At 51.4% G+C, this 23,475-nt stretch overlaps 1 protein-coding gene and 1 long non-coding RNA gene across 11 annotated transcripts in view; one reads left to right on the top strand and one right to left on the bottom strand.

Annotated features, from left to right (window-relative positions):
* CHD3 (chromodomain helicase DNA binding protein 3) overlaps positions 1 to 11,851 on the bottom strand; it is a 27,235-nt gene extending 15,384 nt beyond the window's left edge. For 4 of the 10 annotated variants that reach the window (XM_047758919.1, XM_047758924.1, XM_047758927.1 and 1 more), the window contains exons 1-11: positions 11,584 to 11,828; positions 6,863 to 6,975; positions 6,218 to 6,388; positions 5,817 to 5,941; positions 3,558 to 3,841; positions 3,200 to 3,330; positions 2,895 to 3,045; positions 2,525 to 2,718; positions 1,978 to 2,211; positions 1,578 to 1,781; positions 896 to 1,107 (exon numbers count right to left, since the gene is read on the bottom strand). In XM_047758919.1, the coding sequence (XP_047614875.1) occupies positions 896 to 1,107; positions 1,578 to 1,781; positions 1,978 to 2,211; positions 2,525 to 2,718; positions 2,895 to 3,045; positions 3,200 to 3,330; positions 3,558 to 3,841; positions 5,817 to 5,941; positions 6,218 to 6,388; positions 6,863 to 6,975; positions 11,584 to 11,809 (2,045 nt within the window). In that variant the 5' untranslated portion in view covers positions 11,810 to 11,828. Of the gene's footprint in view, positions 1 to 895; positions 1,108 to 1,577; positions 1,782 to 1,977; positions 2,212 to 2,524; positions 2,719 to 2,894; positions 3,046 to 3,199; positions 3,331 to 3,557; positions 3,842 to 5,816; positions 5,942 to 6,217; positions 6,389 to 6,862; positions 6,976 to 7,959; positions 8,069 to 11,583 lie in introns of those variants that run through there. The other 6 variants (XM_047758920.1, XM_047758929.1, XM_047758925.1 and 3 more) reach the window with 5 other exon arrangements.
* Positions 11,413 to 23,475, top strand: LOC125115121 (uncharacterized). Its single transcript, XR_007131985.1, has 3 exons — positions 11,413 to 11,506; positions 13,304 to 13,401; positions 22,599 to 23,475. It is a non-coding gene; the product is annotated as an uncharacterized LOC125115121 (long non-coding RNA).

Below are 23,475 nucleotides of genomic sequence, written 5' to 3'. Positions count from 1 at the left end.
TGTGCCCCCTATTCCTCAAGGGTGGGGCACTGAAAGAGAGTTCAGACTGGCTGAAGCACTGCCCAACTTTTTCAGGATGGCTTCCTAATAATCAACTACCACAGGAGTTCCCGTCGTGGCGCTGTGGTTAACGAATCCGACTAGGAACCATGAGGTTGCGGGTTCGGTCCCTGCCCTTGCTCAGTGGGTTAACGATCTGGCGTTGCCGTGAGCTGTGGTGTGGGTTGCAGACGCGGCTCGGATCCCGCGTTGCTGTGGCTCTGGCGTAGGCTAGTGGATACAGCTCCGATTAGACCCCTAGCCTGGGAACCTCCATATGCTGCGGGAGCGGCCCTAGAAAAGACAAAAAAAAAAAAAAATCAACTACCACAAAACACCACTGGCTTCAACATTTGTTCACCGTTTGCTCCTCCAATCAGTATATACTAAGCATCTACTACACGCCAGGCGCCGTTCCAGGCACAGATGATCCAGCAGTGAACTAATGCCCTTTCTCAGGGAGCTCACGCGCTACTGGGGAAGACAGCGTGAGACAGAAAAACACAGTGTGACATCGGGCAGGAGTAAGTACTATGAAGACAGAAGTACCGCAAGCACTGATTTGTAGGACGCATGGTTTTCATGTTTACACGCAGATCCCTAGATGCCTGTGTCATGGTCTAAGCTGTGAGGGCTAGAGGCAGGACAAAGGAGTCAGTGGTGCAGTGCTGGGCTGGACTTTCCTCCTGGCCCCTCTCGTCTCCATGGAAAACAAAACCCGAAGGGCGGGGCCTGCAGCAGGCAGGATCCAGATAGATCAATTATCTAGTTAATCCCCAAAGACTAACAGAGGGCCACGGCACAACAAAAACAGGGGCGCGTCCCAGGCAGGCCTTCCTGGGGACCAAGGACTCACCTGTGGTTGATGATCCGGTGGACGGTCATCCACTCGGGCTTGATGCCAAAGCGATAGTACTTCTCCTCCATCTCGGCGTAGTGCGGGTCCTTCACCTTGCGCTTGTCACTCTTCCCGTCATCCTCCCCAGAGCCGTAGTCCAGGGGCGGGGGCTCATCCATGTCGTTCTTCCGTTGGTAGTTCCGGTACATGACCAAGTGGAAGATCTCCAGCTGACGGGGCACACAGGAGGGGAGGAGAGACGGTCCCGACATCCCAAGAGGACAAGAGGAGTCAGGGAAGAGGTGGGCAGGGACAGCACAGGAGAGGGAGCCGTGACAGACATGGGCTGAGAGACACAGGAAGTTACAGCCGGAGCAGGAGAATGGGTAACACGCCAGAGGACCCAGCCAGAGGCAGGGCCTGGGGGGGGAGGGGACCGGCAAAAGGAGAAGGGAAGAGGGGCACGAAGGTGAGGACAGTGGTAAAAACGAGCCGAGGTGGATGAGAAAAGACACAGGGGTGAGGCAGGCTCCGTCGCACGTGAGGGAAAGACTCCAAGAGACACCGCAAGAACCAAGCACGGCAACTAAGGAAGCTGGTAGGGTGTTTCCCGAACGAGGGAAAGCAAAGGGGATGGAAAACAAGAGAACAGTGGGGCAGGGGAGCGCGGCAGTGACCGGGGGCACGGAGGCCTTTGTACCTGAAGCTCCTTGGCCCAGGAGCAATGCCAGTAGGACAGTCCTACCCACTTGACAAAGAACTCTCGCTCCGACCTGCCTTGAAGGGGACGTGGGGGTGGGGCATCCGGATTCCCGTCTGCCTGTTGGGGGGCTGGCACTGCCACGGGTGGCTCCCCCCACCGCCAGTGCAGGATCTTCTGCACACGGCCTTTCAGCACAGGACACTTCGGGGTGGACACACACACCGAGGAAAGAAAGAGGCAGAAAGAGCCCATCGTTAGGGGAGGAGCACAGGGGTCCTACGCGCGAGGTAAAGGCGAGGTGTGGGGGAGGGCAGAGAAACAGAGCTGGACCTTTGGGCCGCAGAGGTGGAGAAGGTGTTGGGGTTGACAGTAAACCCTGAGAGACGGGCACACTCACTGTGCATCGGGGACACAGCCATTCACCGTTGGGGATGTCGGGCAGGGGCGGGTTCAGACAGTGGATGTGGTAGGAGGAGATGCAGGCGTCGCAGCACAGCAGCTCGCCGCCGTCCTTGCACACGCGGCAGTACTCCATGTGGTCGTCCTCCTCCTCCTTCTCCCCTTCCTCCTCGCCCTCCTCTTCGTAGTCGTCATCCTCCTCCTTTGCCTCCCACTGAACGCCCTCCTTCTCCTGGGAGGCCAAGGACAGACACAGAGAGAAGACGGCAAGGAGTGAGCCTGCAGGACCAGCAAAGACGCGAGATCCAGATCTGGGAGGCGCAGAGAAGGCGGGTGGGCACAAAGGAACAGGACACCTCAGTTTCCAAAAACGCTGACGTGGGGGGCAAAGGGATGGGGGAGAGGAACAAACGAGGGCCCCGGACACTTAGACGCCTGTTACTGAGATGCCCAGGCAGCTGGGGGTAGGGAGAGGACAAGAAAAACCAAGGAGGAAAGACACGGGTGGGTCCCTGAGGGCCGTAAGAGGTGGCACCAGTACTCACACAGTGGGGGCAGCTCCACTTGCCCTCAGGAGCCCGGTCAAGCTCAGGATCAAGGCAGACGAGGTGGTAGGCACGAGGGCAGGTGTCACACAGAATAATTTCCCCACCCTGCTGGCACACCTCACAGTAATCCTGGTGATCCGTCTCGTAGCCATCAACCTCCTCCTCCCCGGCCACTGCGGGACAGCCCAGGACTGTCACAGACCCCAGCGGAGGCAGAGGGAGCAGAGAGAGAAAGGAGCGAGAGGAACGGGGAGGGGAGAGAAAGAGAGAAGGGTTGAATGAAGAAGTCAAAACTGAAAACAAGGAAGACAACGAAGGAATGAGAGGAAGGCTGACTGACAGGACCACACCCAGCTGACAGCCCTACCCTTCTTCTTCTTCCGTCCTGGCCGGCCTCTCTTTAGTTTCTTGGTGCGGACGGGGCCATCGGGCCGGCCTGAGGCACTGTGGACACTGCCGCTGTCCAGGTCTGACTCCTCAGCCTCGGGTTCGGGGCCCTCGTCGCTCTGCAAAACATACTGCCCATAGCCCCGTGGCTGTCAGGGAGGCCCACTGGGTTCCACTGCCCCCCAGGCCTTGGGCCCCCGACTCCACTGCCCTCACGGACCCTGTGTCTGGACCTCAGCCCCTGACCACTGCCCTGGGGTCTGACAGACGGGAGGGGCCCCTCACCGAGCCGCCCTTCTTCCTCTTGCCGCCCAGCAGGCCTAGTTTGATTTTGAGTGGTGCCATCTTCTTTCCCCGAAGCTTCTTGCGTCCATCAGGCACTCGGGGGCTCTTACTCCGCCTCTTATGGCCTGGACCTGAGTGAGGAGTGGGGGTGGGGGGCAAAAAGACGAGCTCATGACATCCTGCAGAAATGGAGGCCATGGGGGCCTCTCGGTGGGCTGTGGTCTCACTGAGACCCCCTTCCTGGAAAGCATTTCTTTCGCAACAATCGGAGCTGAGAAGACAAGAGTTCTGGATGATGACAGATTACACGCAGTTTAGAAGGTGGGGTGAGAGTTGTCCCAGCAAGAGTTTTCCTTACCTTTGCCCTCTTTGGTTTTGGCTCTTCGGATGGGTGGGGGCTGGATATCAGCAGCAGGGGGTGGTGGAAGGGCGGGGGGTCCGGAAGGTACTATTGGGGTGGCTGACGAGACGGCAGCTGACACCTGCTCAGCTACAGCTGCGGCTGCGGCGGCTGCTGCTGCTGCCACAGCAGCTGCCGACCCCTTGAAGGGGTTGTTGGCGCTGAACTCTCTCCACTTGGCCCCAAGGATGGTCATCATCTTAGACATTGGGATCTTAGGATTCTTCTTAGCAATCAGGGGCCTGTGAAGATAGAAGCAGGAGACTCAGACCCTTCACAGACGGCCTGAGAAAGTGTCTTTTCTCCTCTTCTATTAAGTCTATGTACAAGCTAGGATTCCTGTGTGGTGAAAACATGTCCTGTCAAGAAGAAGAGCAATTTGGGAGTTCCCTGGTGGTACAGCAGGTTAAGGATCAGTGTTGTCACGGGGCTGATCCCCAGCCTCAACGGGGGTCACCAAAAAATAAACATCAATTTTATAATAAATAAATTAAAACTTTAAAAAGAAAGGGGAAAAAGTTAAAAAAAGCATGAATAAAGAAAAAGACAAGGGAGTTCCCACTGTGGCTCAGTGGTAATGAACCCGACTAGTATGCATGAGGACGCGGGTTCGATCCCTGGCCTTGCTCAGTGGTTCAGGGACCAGGTGTTGCCATGTGCTGTGGCATAGGTCCCAGACTCGGCTTGGATCCCGAGTTGCTGTGGCTGTGGCGAAGGTTGCCAGCTGCAGTTCTGATTTGACCCCTAGCCTGGGAACCTCCATGTGCGCAGGTGCGGCCCTAAAAAAGAAAAGAAAAGGAAAGAAAGAGGCAAAATTGGAGTTCCCACTGTGTCACAACAGGTTACAGGTGGTGTCTTGGGAGCACTGGCACACAGGTTCGATCCCTGGCCTGGCACAGTGGGTTAAGGATGTGCTGTTGCCGCAGATGCAGCTTAGGTGGTGACTATAGCTCGGATCTGATTCCTTGCCCGGGGAACACCATATGCTGCGGAGTGGCCAAAAAAAAAAAAAGGCAAAATAAAATTTAAATGCACAGAAGATTAAAAACGAAAAAAATGAGATTAATAAAAATACTTTACTTGTTTTTTGGGCCTCGTCTGCAGCACATGGAAGTGCCCAGGCCAGGCATCGAACCTGCACCAAAGCATCGACCGGAGCCATTGCAATGATCATACTGAGTCCTTAACCCGTTGCACCACAAGAGAATTCCAAAAATGCTTTACTTTTGACAACTGCGCCACAGTTTCTAAAACACTTCCACATACGTAATATCTTATTTTGTCCTCATGATACTTCTAGGAGTTGCTATGATTCCCTGCACTTTGCTGAGTTCCACAGGCCCTGATGAAGCATCTCAGCAGCTGGAGTCTGACAGGCCACGCTGCTTCTGCTCTGCAGTGGGGTGTTAAGCCCTTGCGGGGACATGAGTGACCCTGGTGCAGACGGAAGCACTGTCTTTAGTGATGAAGCAGTGAGACAACAGGACTAATGACAGTCTCCAGGGACTAAACACTGCTGGGGGCCAGGCACTGAGCATACCGGGCTTTCCAACCATTATCCCATCAAATCCCCACAAGATCCCATGAGGTACGTCCTCTGGGTGTGCCTATTTTACAGATGCGGAAACTAAAGATCCAAGAAGTGAGTGGAACCAGATGCCATCAGGACCTGAACCCCAGTAGGCTGCCTCCAGAGCATGAAACTGCTCTGCTGAAGTGCCTGCCTCCTCAAAAGGCATCTGTGCTGTGCTCTACTCTACTTCAGGAGCACTGACGCTCAGGTCCCACTGTCAGCAATGCCTCCTCCATCACTGCTGGTGTCTAAGGAAGGGACAGATGGCTGGATCCCTGAGCAAAGGACACTGGGGGACACGAATGTTCTCTCTCCACTCCAGTCTAGACAGAAGTCAGCCAGGGGAAACTGCTGGAGCAGAGAGGCCATCAGTCCTCCCTAGAGTCTGTCACTACAGTTTTCTAATCTGGCAGTGGAACTGTGACACACCCCCCCCCCCCCCCCGCCAGTGAAGGGTTCCTGACTGGAGTCCTTGGATCCTCAGGAGCCCAGGAATTTCCTGAGATTACATGCGGAATTTGAGGTGTATGTGCTGTGAATTTCTCTGGAGAGCAGTTTCTTATCTTCCACCAGGTTCCAGAGGGATCCAGGGCCTCCCCCTATTAAACGTGTCTGCTCGCAGGGACTCCCCGGTCCTACCGCACCTCATGAACTGGCTAAAGGCTTTGTAGTTGGTGAGAGTGTGGTAGTCCTCTTCGGAGAACACATGCTCCACATCCTCCAGGCCCCAGGTCAGAAGCAGGGTTGCTGACGACTTCTGCTCCACCTGCTGGAGAGACCGGGCTTCCGTGAGGAGGGCGCCTCTCCAGCCCCAGTCCTGGACCCCCCACATGCTTCTCTACGCACCCAGGCACCCAGCAGGGGCACCCAGCAGCCTCCCGAGGCTTTCTGCCTCCTGCCCCCTTCCCAGCCGGCTCCCCTCCTCCCCAGGGGAAACTGGACTTTCCACTTAGCATCTGCTCGTTCCCTCGCTCAGGGCTTTCCCTCCTCCACCTCCACCTGTCAATGATCCTAATTTCTCCCCTCACGCCCTAAATCTACTCACCTTTTGCCCTCCATCTCCCTCCCCTTTTTTCCGCCGCTTTGTCTTTTTCTCCTTTTTTTCTCGGTGCTTCCTTCTCCGTTTCCGACCGGGTCCGGTTCCATATTCACTGCCTCCACTCTCCGACTTCTCCCGGTACTCATCTCGCTCAGAGCCAAATTCCTCCTCGCTGTCCTAAGGGAGAGAAATAAAAATAGAATTTCTTTAGCCCTACCATGTGCCAGAAACTGTTCTAAGCACGTAACGTGTGCTGTCTCTTTTAAACCTCACAACGACCCCATGAGATAGTAACTCATCTATTTCTACCCACTTTTTGCAGATGAGGAAACCGAGGCACAGAGAGCCAAGCGAACTGCTCGAGAAGACAGAGGACTACGGGGCTCGGAATTCATGCAGTCTCCTGCCGGAGCCTGGGCTTTCACCTGCTCCTCTCTCCTCCAAGGCCAGTCACGGGGCCCACAGGGCTCCCCACTAGGATGCAGTGAAGGAGGTCAGGGTGCCAGAGCCCAGCTGAGGGGGCTGCGTAGAGGGGGTCAGGCCTTCCCGACTTCAGGATCCCCTCCCTGGTAATCAGGACCAGAGGAAGCGCAGGCCTCTGCAAATGGGTCCCCGGGCCTAGCTGTAGAGACAGGAGTCCTGCACACTTACAAGCTTCTTGCGTTTTCGGGGTTTCCCTGGCTTGTTCTCCTTCTGCTTCTTGGGTCCTCGTTTTCTCTTCTTCACACCCAATGCTGAAGGCAGCAGCCGAATGTCATCTTTATCTTTGGAGCAGAGAGCACCAGAAAACTTAAGTCTCTATGTTCCCAGGCTCTGCGGCCCCTCCCCTGCCTCACCTCCTGGGTTCTCACTCTCTAGGAACTCCCAGCATTAACTCTTCCAAACCCTGCCGCCCTTTGCTGGATGCACCCGAGTGTTTCGAGTACTCTGGGATGCTCGGGTTCTGAATGGGAGGTCAGGGGTCAGAAGGGAAGAGCAGCCAAACCACTCCCTCCTCTCCCCTCCTACTAACAAGGGACCAGGCTCTAGGCCACGGGCTCTGACTGTGGCAGGTCCTTTTAGTCGCCGCCAGGGCTCCTCCTGCCTTCCCCCTCACTTAGCCAGCTGGCATCCTGCCCAGGAACTGGGGAAGCCATGCCCAGCTGCTGGCCTGGCCTGACCCCAGCACTTGGAGTGGGGAGACACAAGCTGGCAGCTCCCTAAGCCAGATGCTGAGAAGGCAGAGCCAAAGGTGGACACCTGGATTCTCACGCTAACACCCTGGGGCCCTGACATCCTTTTTGTGAGAAGGGAGGCCTCTATTTATAATTCCTCAGAGAGTCACCAAATCTCCTGTCACCCCAGCACAGCCCTGGAGGAAAAGAAATCCTCAGCCAGTCATGCCCACTTCTTGCCCACAGGATCTCGGGGTCTGGCTCCTGCGTCACCACCGTCACCCCATGGGAGAAGAGCTCCACAATTACCTAAACATTCCTCCTCCTCCCAAGCAGCCTGGAATCCACTTCAAATCTATTTTCACATCCCTGTTCCCTCTGAGAACTCAGGGGCCCTACCCTTTGTCCTCTGGTCTCACCCCTTGTCTTCAAATTTAGTCCCAGACATTCTGACCCGTTCCTATGTCAAGAGTGTGGGAGACCCAAACAAAGATACTGGACCCCACCCACAACACGCACATGCTCAAATGCTGAAGCCTCACACACACACACACACACACACGTAGGAGCACAAACCCTGAAGACAGCCTGTACCTGCTTCCCGCAGGGCTAGGGCCCTGGCTTTCTCTCCAGATGTTTCTGTCAGAGAGGCTGGGCCTGCTTCTTCCCAGATGTCCCCCCACCTCATTCTCCATGACCCCTGCCAGTCTGTGGTGGCTTAGGCGACAGAGCATAACTCCACCAGGAGGAAGACGCTGATGGATGCCACCCAGACATGAGGCCCTGCTTGGCCTCCCTCCTCCAGCAGGCACCAGACTAACCAGCCAGACCTGTCTTGCTCAGGCAGAGGCAGCTGTGCAGGAGAGGAAAGCCCAGCCCCTTGCTCTGGGACACACAATCCTTCCTCCCACAACAGCCAAGGGAAAATTAGCCGCAATTAACACCGGAGGCCTCGGTTTCCATTGCCTCAGAATCCTGGCACCTCCTTCCTTCAGTGCTGCTTCTCCTAGTCCTGGGCCCTCCCCAGCAGGGAGACACTCTAAGACTGGGGTTGGGGAGGGGGGGGCGCGCGTGAGGGCAGCCCGGGCGTGAACACTGAGTGGGGCCTGCAGGAGGAAGTCAGTAAAACGCCGGTGCCCAGCAGCCAGCGCTCCCTAACCCCGGGGACTTCGGTTAATAAGAACATGGAAATGGAGGCTGCCGGGGCAGTGGCAAGGGCAGGCCAACTGGCTAAGGATCAGGGAAATGGCCCCTGCCTCCGCCCGCGGGGGGGGGGGGGGAAGGGCACAAGCCCTGGGACCCCACAGCCAGTTAACCCCACCCCCCACCCCCGCCGCGCGCCCCCCGCCGCCCAGCAGGAGGTTCCCGAGGCTGGGCAGGCGGCGGCGGCGCGGAGAGGCAAGGGAGACGGCGAGGAAGGGGAGGGCAAGAAAGCAAATCTAAGTCCCAACCTCCGTCTCACCAGCCACTCAATGCTGGCCCGGAGCCCAGACGCTCCCACATCCCGGCTCGGATCTCGGGAAGACGGCGAGGGAGGAGGGCGGCGAGGAGGGCGGGGCGGAGCCTGGCAGCCGAGAAAGCAGGAGGAGCCCGGCCGAAAGCCTCGCCTCCCGCCCGCCCCTCTCTTCTTCTAATCTCACCATCAATCTCTCACACATATATTTATTTTTTCTCAAATTCCTCTCCCTCCCCCACAACGAACCACCATAATAGGTCGGCTGCACATGCGTAGTGCCTGCAGGGGGTGGGTTTGTATTTTCAGACCTTTTGCAAAGAAACTACCAGAATTTTCCGCACCACCCACACGCATTCCCCACCCCCACCCCCAAGGAATCACATCTATATATTATGTTATATTATTTCTCTAGACTTGCCAGAAGGGGGAGGGAGAAGAAATGAGTTTTTGGCTTCCTGCTCCCTTCCCCCATCTGCACGAGCGCTATTATTTTAAACGTCTAACAATGTAAGGAGCCTGGAGAGGGGGAAGGGATAAAATTGGTCTTGGGTAAGAATGTAAAACAAAATGGTGAGAATCAAAGCAGTCGGAATGAAAAAAAAAAAAACAATAGAAACCTCTAACACGGATAAATTCATCTCCTAGAGAAGGACGAGGGAGGGCAGCCTGAATACATTTGCCTCAGAGGAGGGTTATTTTGCCCACGCTTCTGTAGACAGAAATAATGGGCAGACCGAAAATATTTCCTAAAGTTTTACCTCAGAAAGTCATCTGAGGGGGTGTATCCGGGTCCCCCGTTTGACTTGGAGTGCTGAGAGGGACATAAAATTGCCCTGGGAGAGAGAGGAGGTGGGTTTCCATTTCCAAAGCACAATTTTAAAAACATTCGACGATGTTTAGAAAGCGGAGGGGAAAGGGGGAGGGAGTATTGACACAAAGACCCATCTCGACCTCAGATCCCTTCATGCTCCCCGTCTCCCACACCCAAATCCAGGGTCAAAGCCCCCCCAGACACCACGTTCCAGGTTCGGAATACACACAGGTGAGAATAGCCAGCCCCTTAACTTCACCTGACACCTTTTCTCTTTTTAGCACCTCTGTCGTGCTCCAGGCAACCCCTTCCCCTCAATTCTTTATTCCTTTCCCCCCCTGCAAAATCAGTGGGCTCTCTGGGCAACTTTTTTAAAACTTTTCCCTTTTTCAGACAAGCCTAGGGGCCAGAGTGGGGGTAGGAGTGGACTTTATCCGTTTCCATCAGACAGGCATCCCCCTCCTCGCCACCAAGAAAGCACCCCCCACTCCCTCAAAGGCCGTCTCAACTAGACAGGAACATTTGCCACAGGAGCCACCCAGATCAATACGACAGTTTTACAAAGAACCTGATGTCAGATGTTTTGAAGTTTGGTGCATTTGCGCTGCATGGCACCCAGAGGCCTGGGGGTGTGAACACCCGAAAGATGCTCACCTAGTCTATCCTAAAAAAGACTAGCAACACTCCACCGGGAAGGTAGCCAGAATGGGGCCCCTGGACGCGAGGCAGCCGTCAGGCCCTCCAGCGCGGGCGGAACTGCCCAGACAGTGCGGGCGACTTGTCAACCCCGGGGAGGGATGCCGAGTGACGGTCAAGCTGCAGAACAGCTGGGTGGGCAGTTCACGCCCCCCGACGTGGTCAGGGTGTGGGTGGTTTCAGCGGGAGAGTGAGTGACAGTGAATGGCAGCCACGTGAGAGTCACAGCTGGGCAGCTCGGCCACCCCAGACTGACGGGGTCATGGGGGGGGGGGGCGGCGCACTTGACACAAAAGAGCCCAGAGGAGAGAGAAAGGGGGTGGGGTTGGGGGCATCTGTTCTCCCAGACACTCCCCTCTTGCTCCCCAATCCTCAGTGACTGCTCTCCCTAGTACGAGCCGAACCGGGAAGAGGGGGCAGGAGCCAGTCTCATTCCAGGAAGTGGTCTGCGTGGAGTGTGGCCACCACCTGCCCCTAGTCGTCAGCCGCCCGCAAACATTCACACGACCCCTCCCCCACGTGCCACCGCACGCCCCAGAGTTGGCGGGCACCGAAGTCCCCGCAGGTGTGGGGGGGGTCCGAGGGACACCCGCTCCCCTCCCCAGCCGCTCCCCCGGCCTTCCCAACTCCTGACGAAGGGTGGGGTGGGGGTTAGGGCCGCGGTCCGCTCCTCGCGCGGAAACCCCACTTCACCTCGGTCCAACCCCACCGGGGCCGGAGCCCCAGGGGCGCCCGCGCGGCCGCCCCTCCCCCACGCGCCCCTCCCCCACGCCGCCGTCCGGCCGCCAGGGTCTCCGCGGTCCCTCGCTCGGCCAGGGAGGGGGCCCTGGCTTCGCCTTGGACGTTTCCTGCCTACCCCCTCCCCGCCGAGGGTAAAAAAAAAAAAAATCTCCTCCTCCTCCTCCCCCGAAAGCCGCGACCGAGTGGCCCGGTCCGCGCGCGCAGCTCGCGCCCGGCGCTCTTCAGCCCGGGCGGCGGTGGCGGTGGCGGTGGCGGCGGCGGCGGCAGCGGCGGCGGCGGCGGCGGCGGGGGAGGGGTGCGGCGGGGGAGGGGAGGAGGCCTGGCCCGGCGGCCGCCGCCGCCGCCCGCCTGGACCGCTCGGACCGCCGGGACCGGCGCCGGGCGACGGGCCCGAGACGGCGCTCCGCGCCCCGGATTCGCCTCGGCTCGGCCGCGCGGTGGGTGCCTCGCCCCCGCCCGGCTTCGGGCGCCCGCAGCTCCCGCTTGGGTTTGGGGGGAGTCGGCGGCCGCTTACCTGGCGGCGGGGGCGGCGGCGGCGGCGGCGGGGGCGGCGGCGGCGGTGGCGGGAAGAGGTGGCAGCCGGGGGGGCTGTGGCGGTCGCGGCCCCGATCGTGGCCCGGCCCGCGCCCGAGTACTCCCTCGTCGTCGTCCTCCTCGTAGTCCTCGTCGGCCGCCTCCACCTCCTCCTCCTCCTCGTCGCCCTCTTCTTCCTCCTCTTCTTCCTCCTCCGACACCACCATCTCCTCCTCCTCCTCCTCCTCGTCCCTCAGAGGGGAAGCCATCCTGTGGCTCTGGCCCCCCCACCACCCCCCCACCCACCGCCCGCCCGCCTCCCCCACCGCTACCACCACCACCTCCTCCTCCTCCTCCTCCTCCTCCTCCTCCTCCTCCTCCTCGGCGGCGGCGTCCTCCTCCTCCTCCTCCTCACCGCCTCCCCCAGCCCCCAAAACCCCCGGGCCACCCCCCTCCGAACCCCCCCTCGGGGCCGCCGTCTGACGAGGGGGGCCAAACCACCCCCAAAAATTTTCTTGGAAAAAATTGAGGACTTTTTTTTTTCTTTCTCTCCTTCCTCCCGAGAGAACAAGAGAGGGGGATTAAAAAATATATATATATATATATATAAAAGTTTTCGACTTCTCTCTACCCCCCTCTCCGTTGCTTTAAATATATTTAAATTCTGAGGGGGGCGCTCAGAAATATTTCTCAGAGCTGAGGCACTAAGATGGCCGCCTGGAAATTATTTTTAAAACAACCCCCCCTCCAGCACCGCCACCCCCTCCATGAAGAAAGGGAGAGGGGGGAAAAATCCCCTTTTAAAACAAAATGGCTGGCTTAATATTTCATTTTTCACCCCCCCATTCTCCTCCCTGTTACACCCCCATCTCCAAGCCTCTACCCAGAAACCCACAAATTTCTCCCTTTTTTTCATAACTGATTAGTGCACAGATTAATAGAGATATTTTCCTTGTGTACTGAGTATGTGAGTGTGTGCGTTGGGGGGGCATGAAGGATTTCTGCATAAAACAAAAATGGCTGCTGTGACTAACTCCCCCCTTATAAAAAAATATTTGAGGGGGGGCATTAATCAGTACTCATGCTCAGTCTGACATCAGCATAAATTGTTAAAGGTTAACTAGTTAGATACTAGTCCAACTAGATTTAAATTTTTTTCTTTTCTTTACTAGTCTCTTCCTCCCCACCTCCCTTCTCTTAAAGAAAAGCTTTTTTTTTTTTTTTTCTGAATACTTCAGAAGGGAGTGGTTTGATGTGAAGGTTTTTTTTTTCCCCTTCAGGCATTGAAAAGGAAAAAGATGAAATATATGTTTATATATAACTCTGTTTCTACATACCTCATTGAAGTCAAAACGCATTTAATTGTATACGTATCTTTTAAGTGAGAAGCGGTACTGGATTTTTTTTCCTTTCTTTAAAAAAGTGATAGAAATCCTAGTGACTTTTGGGGGAGAGATATGAATAGATACGATGATTGAGTTTTTTTTCAAAGGAGTCCATGTTTGATTCTCCCCTTTGCCCAGCCTTTTCAGCGATTTAAAATTGTTGTAAATTTTATCCTCTTTTCTCCTTTACTTTTCCCTTCCTTCCCCCAATTACTTGAATATAAAATTTGTCTGACTTGGGAAATTAATTTAGGGGTAAATGGAACAGCTTTTTAGATTACAGGGGAAAGAGTTAAGTCTGAGGATTGTGAAATTTTCTCTTTTCTCCCGTTTCAGTATATTTTCCTTCCTCCATGGTCTCCAACACTGATAAAGTGGAAGAAACTGAGGTACCATGAAAGAGAAAAGTAACGTGGACTGAGAAAAAGAAAGAGGTAGGGGGTTACACGCGCATTGTCATCTGACTTTCTGCTCCATGCTTTCCCACTGCACCCCAGTGTTGATCTTAAAAGTGATACCAGGAATCAGATGGAAGGCTGCAAAGGAGTCCAAAAGTAGCTTTCTCATCGAGCGATTTGGTCAGAGAAGTCATAAAATAAAACTTGCCAGTTGAGTAATGCTAGCAAAGGATGGAGGGCAAGTAGCTCGGTGGGACCCTGTTTCATTCTTATCCTTTTCTTACTCCAGTTTCCAGCCATTCTTTTGATCTCATTTTGCCCTTTCCCTTGCTTCCCATCCCTTGCCTGTGGAATCATTTCTCTCCTGGGTCATTCCCTCCTTTTAGGTTTGGCTGCCAGCCGGCCAGCAGTCCCTGCAGGGTTTGGGGGTACCCTCACAGGGAGCGGTAGGTAGGCAGCAACCAGAAAGGAATAGTGACAGGGCACATTTTTGCTTACAAGGCTTACAGTATTCTTTATTGATGTGCCAACCCCCGCCCCCCCCATAATACACCTTATTGAGCATTGATTTCCATCTTTTTCTTAACCTGGACTTTGGAATTCTTTTTGCCTCTGCTCCCGTATCATTCCTGTCTTGAGTGTAACTCCAGTTCCTCTTCCATTCGATTTTGTTATGTCCTCTTTCTCAGCCCCTCTGTACTAGTTCATCTGGGTGGCCCCCTCTTTCTGTATATGGGCTTCTGTGAATGTGTGTGTTTTTTCATCGAGGCTGTCTTTCTCTCTCCTGGACTCAGGCTCTGTCACCTCTAAGTGACTTTCCATCTCTGTCTTCTTTCTGTTTACTTCTGTCTTCCGGGCTCCAACTGTGTGTGCCTCCCCCTCTTTCTGGCCCCTCTGTGTGTGTCTGGGAAGCATGTCCCCATGTGTATGTGGCAGCCCTGCGCATCCTGGTGCACCACAGGCTCTCTGCCCGTGTGCCCTTTCCCTGTGCCGAGCGCCTCCGCCTGCCTGCCACATGTGCCCCGAGCTTCAGGTGTGGGTGGCTAAGGGTGGCTGTGTGCATCCCTGTACAAACATTTATCATTCTCCCCGGGTGTGCTTTGCACATGGATCTGTTAATCTGCCTGATTTTCCCTCTTGTCCATCTCCCTCTCTGCCTGCCGGCATCTCCTGTTCCCTTTTCTCTCCCTCCTGACCTCTTGATTTTTCTTCTTCTCTGCTTGTTTCCGCCTGCCTCTCTACCTGCTTGCTCCTGTTATGGTGTCTGCCTGCCTGCCTGTCTGCTCCTCCCTGACTGGCTGGCAGCCTCTTTCTCTCTCTGGTTGTCTGTCTGCTTCTCTGGCTGTTTGCCCACCACTCTCTCTCTAGCCATCTGTCTCCCCGCCTGCCTGTCTCTATCACTTTTTTAGTCTCCGACTCTTGGTTTGTCTACCTTCCAGGCCCTGCCATAGTTCCCTGTCTTGGTTTGCCTCTTATCTTGCCCTTCGACTTGTTCTTCCTCTTCTTTATGCCTGTTTGGTTCATGATGTGTCCTTGCCTTCCTTTACGTCTGTCTTCTTGCCTGTCTGCCCGCTGTTGAAGGCTCATTTCTTTCCAGTGTGTCTGCCTCTCAGCTTTTTCTCCCTTGGCTCCCCCTATTCCAGCGTCCCTTCCGTGGTGATGATGGTCTCACTACCCCAGAGTGTCAGTGGTCCGCTTGCCCTAAAGTCTTAGCTGCCTTGTTGCCCTCTCCTCTGCCCTGCCTTCCTCTCATTGCTTGCCTCGGTTTCCATTCTTTTTCTTTGTATCTTTTTGGCTCCTCACGCAGTCAGCCTGCCTCAGTCTTTTTGCCATTGTCCCAGTCTCTCCTTGTTTTCCCGTTTTGTTGCTGTCTGTCTGCCTGGCTGGCTCTTGCTGTCCACATCTCTGCTTTTTTTTTTTTTCCCTTTTCTTCTTTTCCATCAACTTTTAAATAGATAGTACATACACACGGTACAATATTTTTATTTTTATTTTTCGGCTGTACCTGCAGCACCCAGAAGTTCCCAGGCCAGGGATCCAACTCGTGCCACAGCAGTGACACCGCTGGATCCTTAACCCACTGAGCCACTAGGGATCTCCCCCAAATTTTCAAAGTACTAAAAGTATCCTCTGTGAGAGTAAGCCTCCCTCCTACACCCCTCTTCTTCTCCTCTGAGGTAGTCACTACACATTTCTTGGATCAGATTCCAAAGAAGAGTCTACACACATGTATAAGTCTACTTGCTTTTTGCTTCATGTCTTCCTAATTATCTCCCAGTTTTGCTGGATGGCTTCTTCCTCTGTCCGTGTCAGTACTCCTTCCAACTTCACCCGGCTTGCCATTTCTGGCATATTAGCTTTTTTTTTTTTGTCTTTTAGCCTTTCCTGGGGCTGCTCCTGCGGCATATGGAGATTCCCAGGCTAGGGGTCTAATCAGAGCTGTAGCTGCTGACCTTCCCCAGAACCACAGCAGTGTGGGATCCAACCCTCATCTGTGACACCACAGCTCACGGCAACATCAGACCCTCAATCCACTGAGCAAGGCCAGGGATCGAACCGCAACCTCATGGTTCCTAGTCGGATTTGTTAACCACGGAGCCACGACGAGAACTCCCATATTGGTTTTTTGATTCTATTTCATGGCACGTGTCTTTTTGATTGACTGCTTGCTGGTCTCATGCTTTTCCTACCAGGACCTGAGAAATACTTGGGAAGGGCTCGCTCTTTCCTAATTTCCTAGTCTACTCTGCGCCATAACTTGCCCTGAAGACAGCACACCATTGCTGGTCTCTCTTCTTCACTGAAGTCAGTATTAATTGAGAACAGACAGGAAAGCACTGGTAGCACTGAAAAATATCCTGTAAATAAAGGTATGCTCAGTAAGTGCAGATGGTTTGTAAGCTTAGCTTACATGCACATGGCGTCTGTAAGGGCCCACTGCTTTTCCCACAGTCTGTATATGAATTCTTTAAAGAACTATGAATCTAGATCCTTTTAGGTTCAGCAGCACCCTTAGGTTGTTGACCTAGGCCTGTTGAAGAAATTTGTCTTCCTCCTAGTCTAAAAAACTTTGCTTCTTACTAAAACTTTTCTCCCTTTTTCATCTTTCCTCCTGGCTCCTCTCACATGCCACCTTAGAAACGTTATAACTCTCTGGGGACCTCTATCCAGGTCCTTCAGAAAAATTATGATAAAACTTTTACACGCAGTCTACTATTTTTTCATTCCTGCCTTTTCTCTGCCTGTATTCCTGAATTTAAGGGTTTCAGCCTCTGTCTCTGTCTGTCTCCTCTCTTTCCCCCTCTTCCTCTCACTTCTCTTTTCTTGGTTCTGTCTTTTCTCTTAACTGACTGTCTTGGGCTCTATTCTAGCCTCTCTTTCTGATTGGCCACCTTCCCTCTCTTCTGTCTGATTGGCCTGGATCCCTCCATCACCCCATCTGTCTGCTGGATTCTCCCTGTCTGCCTGCAATAATGTATGTGATAGCACTTTATGAATTATAAAGCACTGCGTAGTCTAAAACACTCTTATCACTTTGTCCTCTTTCTTTGCTCATTGTTTTCTTTCTCTGTCTGCCTTCCTTCTCTCTTTGTCCTTTTCTGTTTGCCTGTCTGCATCCCTCTTGGTCATCTTGCCTGCATGTCAGTAATTCTCCTTTCTCTCCTCACAGCCTGTTTTTTGGCCATTCTTCTCTGTCTCCTCGGTTCTTGTGTCTCTCCTGTGTCTCCAGGTTCCTCTCCTCTCTTTCAGCTGTCTATTCTGTCTGTCCTTAGGCCTTTTATCTGTGCCTGTGTGTCTTGCTCTTTCTAGCTGTTTGTCTCCCTGCCTGTCAGTTCCAATGTAGGCACCACTTTACCTTTTTCTATCTTTCTGTATTTCAAAAAATTAAAATTAAAATACTTACTGTTTGACTAATTGGTAGAATTTTTTGTTTTTAATAAGAAGACCATTAGGTGAGAACAAGGAACTCAGGGATGCAGCTGTCAGATGCCAACCAGAAATTAGATGCTCCCATGCAAGACAAAAAAAAAATTGTAAGGAACTCCCAAGCCAATGATAAGATTATTTATTTAAAGCAAAAGCTAGGAGGTCTTCTGTGGTGCAGTGGGTTAAGGATCCAGTGTTGTCACTGTAACGGCTTAGGTCGCTGCTGTGGCGCAGGTTCAATCCCTGGCCAGGGAGACAGCCACATGCTATGGGTGTGGCCAGAAAAAACGCCTTTCTAAAAATGGAGTAGATCTGTATGGATGGATGTCCATGATAGATTTTATAAGGAAAATAAGTTTTTACACCTCTGTACAAGTTGAAAATTTTTTAACATGTGTACTTTTTTAAAGTTACAAAATAATATTTTTAATATCTTCCTGTTAAAATAATGGTGATGGGCCTATAGGTGGGTTTAGTTTGTGTTCTCAATGTCATTAATCAGCACAATAAAAAGTCAGCAACTTCATGTTGATCACTAACTTCTTTTTTAATGTTTTGCTAGTCACTGTAATCTAAAAGTCTGGGAACTACAGCTCTAATCTAACCTTTTCTTGATTTCATGAAGAAACTTCAAGTCCTTCATATATCATATTCATGACTTGCCATATGTATGTGCCACCTATACTATTATATGCATACTATTTTCCTTTAGGTCAGTTCGCATTTCTTTAACTTAAATCTTACAATGAGGAGTTCCCGTCGTGGTGCAGTGGAAACTAATCCGACTAGTAACCATGAGGTTGCGGGTTCAATTCCTGGCCTTGCTTAGTGGGTTAAGGATCGGGTGTTGCCGTGAGCTGTGGTGCAGGTTGCAGACGCGGCTCAGATCTGGTGTTGCTGTGGCTGTGGTGTAGGCCAACGGCTACAGCTCTGATTATACCCCTAGCCTGGGAACCTCCATATGCCACAGGTGTGGCCCTAAAAAGACAAAAAAATAAAAAAAATTTAAAATAAATAAATAAATAAATTTTACAATGAGATCCTGCTGTAGAGCACTGGGAACTATATCTAGTCACTTATTATGGAGCATGATAATGTGAGAAAAAGAATGTAGATACATATGTGTGCCTGGGTCACCTTGCTATACAGTATAAAATTGATAAAACCCTACAAACCAGCTATAATGGAAAAAAATAAAAATCATTAGAAAAAGGAGTAAGAATTTTCAAGAAGAAAAAAAGTAAATTTTATATTACTAGTAAATAATATCTATAAATCCTTGATTTGATAGGATAAATATAATTTTCCTAGTTTACTGTATTCTTTTTCATTTTATTTTATTTTTGTCTTTTTTAGGGCTGCACCCACGGTATATGGAGGTTCCCAGGCTAGGAGTCAAATTGGAGCTGTAGCTGCCGGCCTACACCACAGCCCCAGCAATGCGGAATCTGAGCCACATCTGCGACTAACACCACAGCTCACGGCAATGCCGGATCCTTAGCCCAATGAGCGAGGCCAGGGATCACACCTGCATCCTCATGGATGCTAGTCAGATGTGTTTCTGCTGAGCCACAATGGGAACTCCCCTATGTTATTTTAAAATACAATAATTATTAAAATAAAAGTCAATAAAAATAAAAGCATTTGTATGCTCCCAGTGGTATAGGTACCGTATTTCAGGCAACACTGCTTTAATTTAGTTTTATAGGTACAGAAACTGAGGCCCAGATGAGCTGTTAGGGACAGAACCAGAACCTGAACCTGTATCTTCCAATTACTAGTCTGCTGTTCTTTTTTCTATATACTAAGAGACTTTTAAGTCAATCATGTCTAAAGTTTTAAAGGAACTAACATGTAAAATTAGTGGTCACATATGTAACTTCTTATCTATAATACCTATACTACAGAACCTGCAATGGTCAATTTAATTGTATCTATTACATTATTAAACTCACATGTTTTCTGACACAGAGTTCTACCTCTTACCATCTACCCTAGAGAAACAGTCAGCACACTTGTGTATTAAGTTGACATGTACAAAGATGTTCATTACAACACTGTAATAGCAAAAAGTTGGAAACACTAAATATCCAACAGAAGTGAATAGGTAAGTAAACTACACAGCAATCAAGAAAAATGAGGTACATCTACATAGTAAGGTTCTTTACTGTATTGTTGAATGGAAAAAGCAAGCTGCAGGAGTTCCTGGCATGGCGCAGTGGTTAACGAATCCGACTAGGAACCATGAGATTGCGGGTTCGATCCCTGGCCTCACTCAGTGGGTTAAGGATCTGGTGCTGCCGTGAGCTGTGGTGTAGGTTGCAGACATGGCTCAGATCCAGCATCACTGTGGCTGTGGTGTAGGCTGGCAGCGGTAGCTCTGATTAGACCCCTAGCCTGGGGACCTCTATATGCCGCAGGAGCGGCCCTAGAAAAGGCAAAACAAAACAAAAAAAAGCAAGCTGCAAAACAATACATCATGACATCACTTATTAATTTATGTTCAAAGAAACTAAATACTATGTGTTTTTATAGATACATTTATATGTATATAAATGCCTCTTAAAAATTCTGGACATAGGAGTTCCCGTTGTGGCGCAGTGGTTAACGAATCCGACTAGGAACCATGAGGTTGCGGGTTCGGTCCCTGCCCTTGCTCAGTGGGTTAACGATCCGGCGTTGCCGTGAGCTGTGGTGTGGGTTGCAGACGCGGCTCGGATCCCGCGTTGCTGTGGCTCTGGCGTAGGCTAGTGGATACAGCTCCGATTAGACCCCTAGCCTGGGAACCTCCATATGCCGTGGGAGCGGCCCTAGAAAAGACAAAAAAAAAAAAAATTCTGGACATATACACACCAAACTGGTATCGGTGATCACTTTTGGGAAATAATAGTCAAAGGGGATATTCAGCTTTATTGATAATTCTGAATTGTTACAGTGAGAAAGTACCGTCTATTACTGGTGTAAACAAATTTATGTGGCCATGATTACAATAACTAATGAAGCCAGATGGGACAAAAAGTAGTATGATTTCTCTAAAGGAATCACTCCTGACTCATCTCTAAGTCTTTAAGGAGACTTCCCTATCCGACTTAGATTCCTTGATCTGTCATTCCAGCCACTCCACAGCCAGGGTCTCAGCACCCTTTCTTTCCCTCCTATAAACCCCTAACCTTGGATCACTTCAGCTGTCTGTTTACACTCAGGATGCAAAGTGCAGCTGCAGAAAACACAATGACCATTCCAGACCGGTATCCTGCCCAGAAATCTTTTTTCCTATTCAGCTTCCTTTCAGTTTTCCATGGTGACTTTCAGACCTTCTTCAAATTCCTCAAACCTTCTCCACCTTACACTCCAATAGAACATCTTATCATCTCCTTCTAGGACACAGATCATCAGATGCGAACTCCCTTGAAATACACTAAACCTACATATTTAACTGTGTTTATGTTTGTCCTTTCCTCCCTCCTGTCCTGTGTGCAGCTATAGCTCTGGCCACTTGGCCTCAGGCTCCCAGTCTTGCCACCTTCTCGAGATAATGGTTAACCGTGATCCCCTGACTCTCCTTTATCTCCCACTCTACCTGCGCCTTCCCAACCACATTCCAATACACTCAGATCTCCCGGATTTTAAACAAGATACCCTGGACCCTTTAGCTGCCACCCTGCCTCTCTGTGCCCACGCAGAGCTGTGTTTCTTGGGAGTCTTAGCTACGTGCACTGTCTACTTGCCTACTCACTTTCCACTTGCCTTTCACTTGCCTGGCTGCTCTCCTCAAACAGCCTTTACAAGATGTCCAACAACCGGGTTACAAATTCAAAGGAAATTTCTGGGTTCTTAACTTGACCACCCCCTTCTTGAAACAGCCTTTATCACCTGTGTGAGTCCTCGACCTCACATCCGCTCATAACTTCTATTGCTGCTTTTTAGCTAAATCCTTTCCTTTGCTTGTCATTGAGTAAAGGGGATACTTGAAGAAGAAAGGGAAGATTTAGGCCCCAAATCATTGGCTTTGTCTTCTTTCAGCCTTTTAGACCTGCTTTGATTGACCACTATGATGGAAACGGAATATAATAGTCCCATACAAAATGACAAAAACCAAACATTTTAATCCCCTTTGACATTGCTTTTTAACAATTTCTTGATAGTTTTTCATTGGCTGGCCACAGAATGCCTCGCTTTCCATCTGTTGTTCAGCGCCCGCTGTGTCAGCAGAATTGCCCTGACCCCCTGGCTGGCTAAACCCCAAGCTGCCTTCCTCTTGCCCCTTTGCTTGTCGTGGGTGACAGAGAGAGCTATTTAATCTAAGACTAAATTAGTTCTGATTGGTAAATTAAAATCGACTCATTTTTTAAAAGATGGTATATTCCAAAACTGCAAAACTGCTAAAATGTGTTCCAGAGCCAGCTACTGAAGGTATCCACTCCTTCCAACAGAGCAAGAATTTGAGCTCTGGATTCAGGTAGTTCCTGGGATCCAAGTTCCGTCTTACTAACAGTGACCGCGGGCAAGCATCCCATCACTCAGGTCTCAGCTCTCTCACTGTAACAGGGAGAGCAAGGCCTCTCTCCATGGCTACAGTGAAGATGAGTGAGCTGACCTGCATGAAGTACTACCTGGAGGCACTTGATGATGGGGAGCTGTCGTCCTAAACAGTCGGGTTTACTATTAGACGCTTCTCACTTCAGAGAGCTTCACTTCAGATGACTGCAAGGTGAGAGAACTCACAGCCTGAGTTCTGAATAGCACCTTAGACTGAAGGAGCAAAGCGCTGCCCTTCGTCGTTGTTCCCAGTAGCTGGGCCCATCTCCTCACTTTCCCTGCTTGATATCCCTGAGCTCAACTCTCTGGCATGATGTGAAGCAAACCGCATTTTACCGTCCTCCGTTCTCCTAACGGAGGCACAAACGCCGTTGTTAGGTTGGAAACCAAATGTTAGTCACAGATGCGGTCTATTGATTTTCTAATCGTGATGGGTATTACCTGGATGCCAAATAAAGCCGAATCTCAGGAAATCCCAAGGGAGGGACCCATTATCAAATAGAGTGGCAGCTCAAAGAAGGGGGAAGAAAACTAAAACTTTGGCGTGTCTGTCCCAAGGACCTCTTATACTGCTGGGCATTTTCCTGTACCATATTCAGTTTTCTCAACAACGCTTAAAGTAGCTTTTTTTAAGTGACCGTGTCCTGATTTATGCCTGTGGTCCTTAGTGAAGCCTTCTATGGCCCATATTTTACGGAGAAATGGAAACTAAAAGAAGGAACGGTCTGTGCATGGTTACAAAGCCCGGAAATTCCTCCCATCTACAGGTGGATTTCTTCTGAGAAGATCCCATTTCTACCTCATCCATCGGCCGGCCGACTTCTCTAAGGCATCTTGCTGTTCATTAAATCTGTGGACGTAAATAGGCTGCTGCCCAGGATGACTGTTAGTAAGTGGCAGAACTTGGATTTCAGCTGCCACCTGAATCCAGAGCTCAAGTTCTTTCTCTGATGGAACATCCTCACCTTACCTGACGCTGTGCAACATTGGACACCACCCCCTCCTCTCAAATACTCTTTGTCTCCCTGGCACCATTTCCCAGGGTCTTTCTCACCACTTTGGCTCCTTCTCTTCTCCTCCCTTGGTTATTGTTGCTCCCAGGCCTTCCGTGCATAGATTACACTTTATTCTTGAGGTGGTCTCACCCTTGACTTCGATAAGTTATTCTCTGCCGCTAATTCCCACACCTTTAGCTGTAGCCTAGAGCTGTGTTCAGGATCTGGTACCACATGTCTTATAAGATGCGGATGTCTGTATTTCCATGCCCCAAAGTTACTTCAGACAGCGAAGTAAAAATACCTCCGCTTCCTTCCCATCAGACTCTTCTTCCAGCATTCCCCTTCCCCGTCAGTGGACTCATCAGCCTCTTGGTCGCCCAGGCCAGAAGAGGGTGTCATCCTTGACTCTCCCCTCTGCCTCAGCTCCCCACCCCCACAACACATCATCCAGTTGTGTCATTCTCTCTTAACCTCAGTTCATCTTCCCGGATCTGCAGGGCCACTCGCTTCGTTCTGGCCACCTTCGTCTCTTTCCTGGGCGCTACAGTAGCATTAGCCTCCCTGTCTCCACTCTCTCTTCTCTCTCTCTCCTCTCCAGTCCATTCTGTCTTGACATTGTAATCAAGTCACCTTTTTTTTTTTTTGT

This window comes from Phacochoerus africanus, chromosome 14, assembly GCF_016906955.1.
Source record: "Phacochoerus africanus isolate WHEZ1 chromosome 14, ROS_Pafr_v1, whole genome shotgun sequence".
In the NCBI taxonomy this organism is placed as follows: domain Eukaryota; kingdom Metazoa; phylum Chordata; class Mammalia; order Artiodactyla; family Suidae; genus Phacochoerus; species Phacochoerus africanus.
This window is presented reverse-complemented; position numbering and strand designations above follow the sequence as displayed.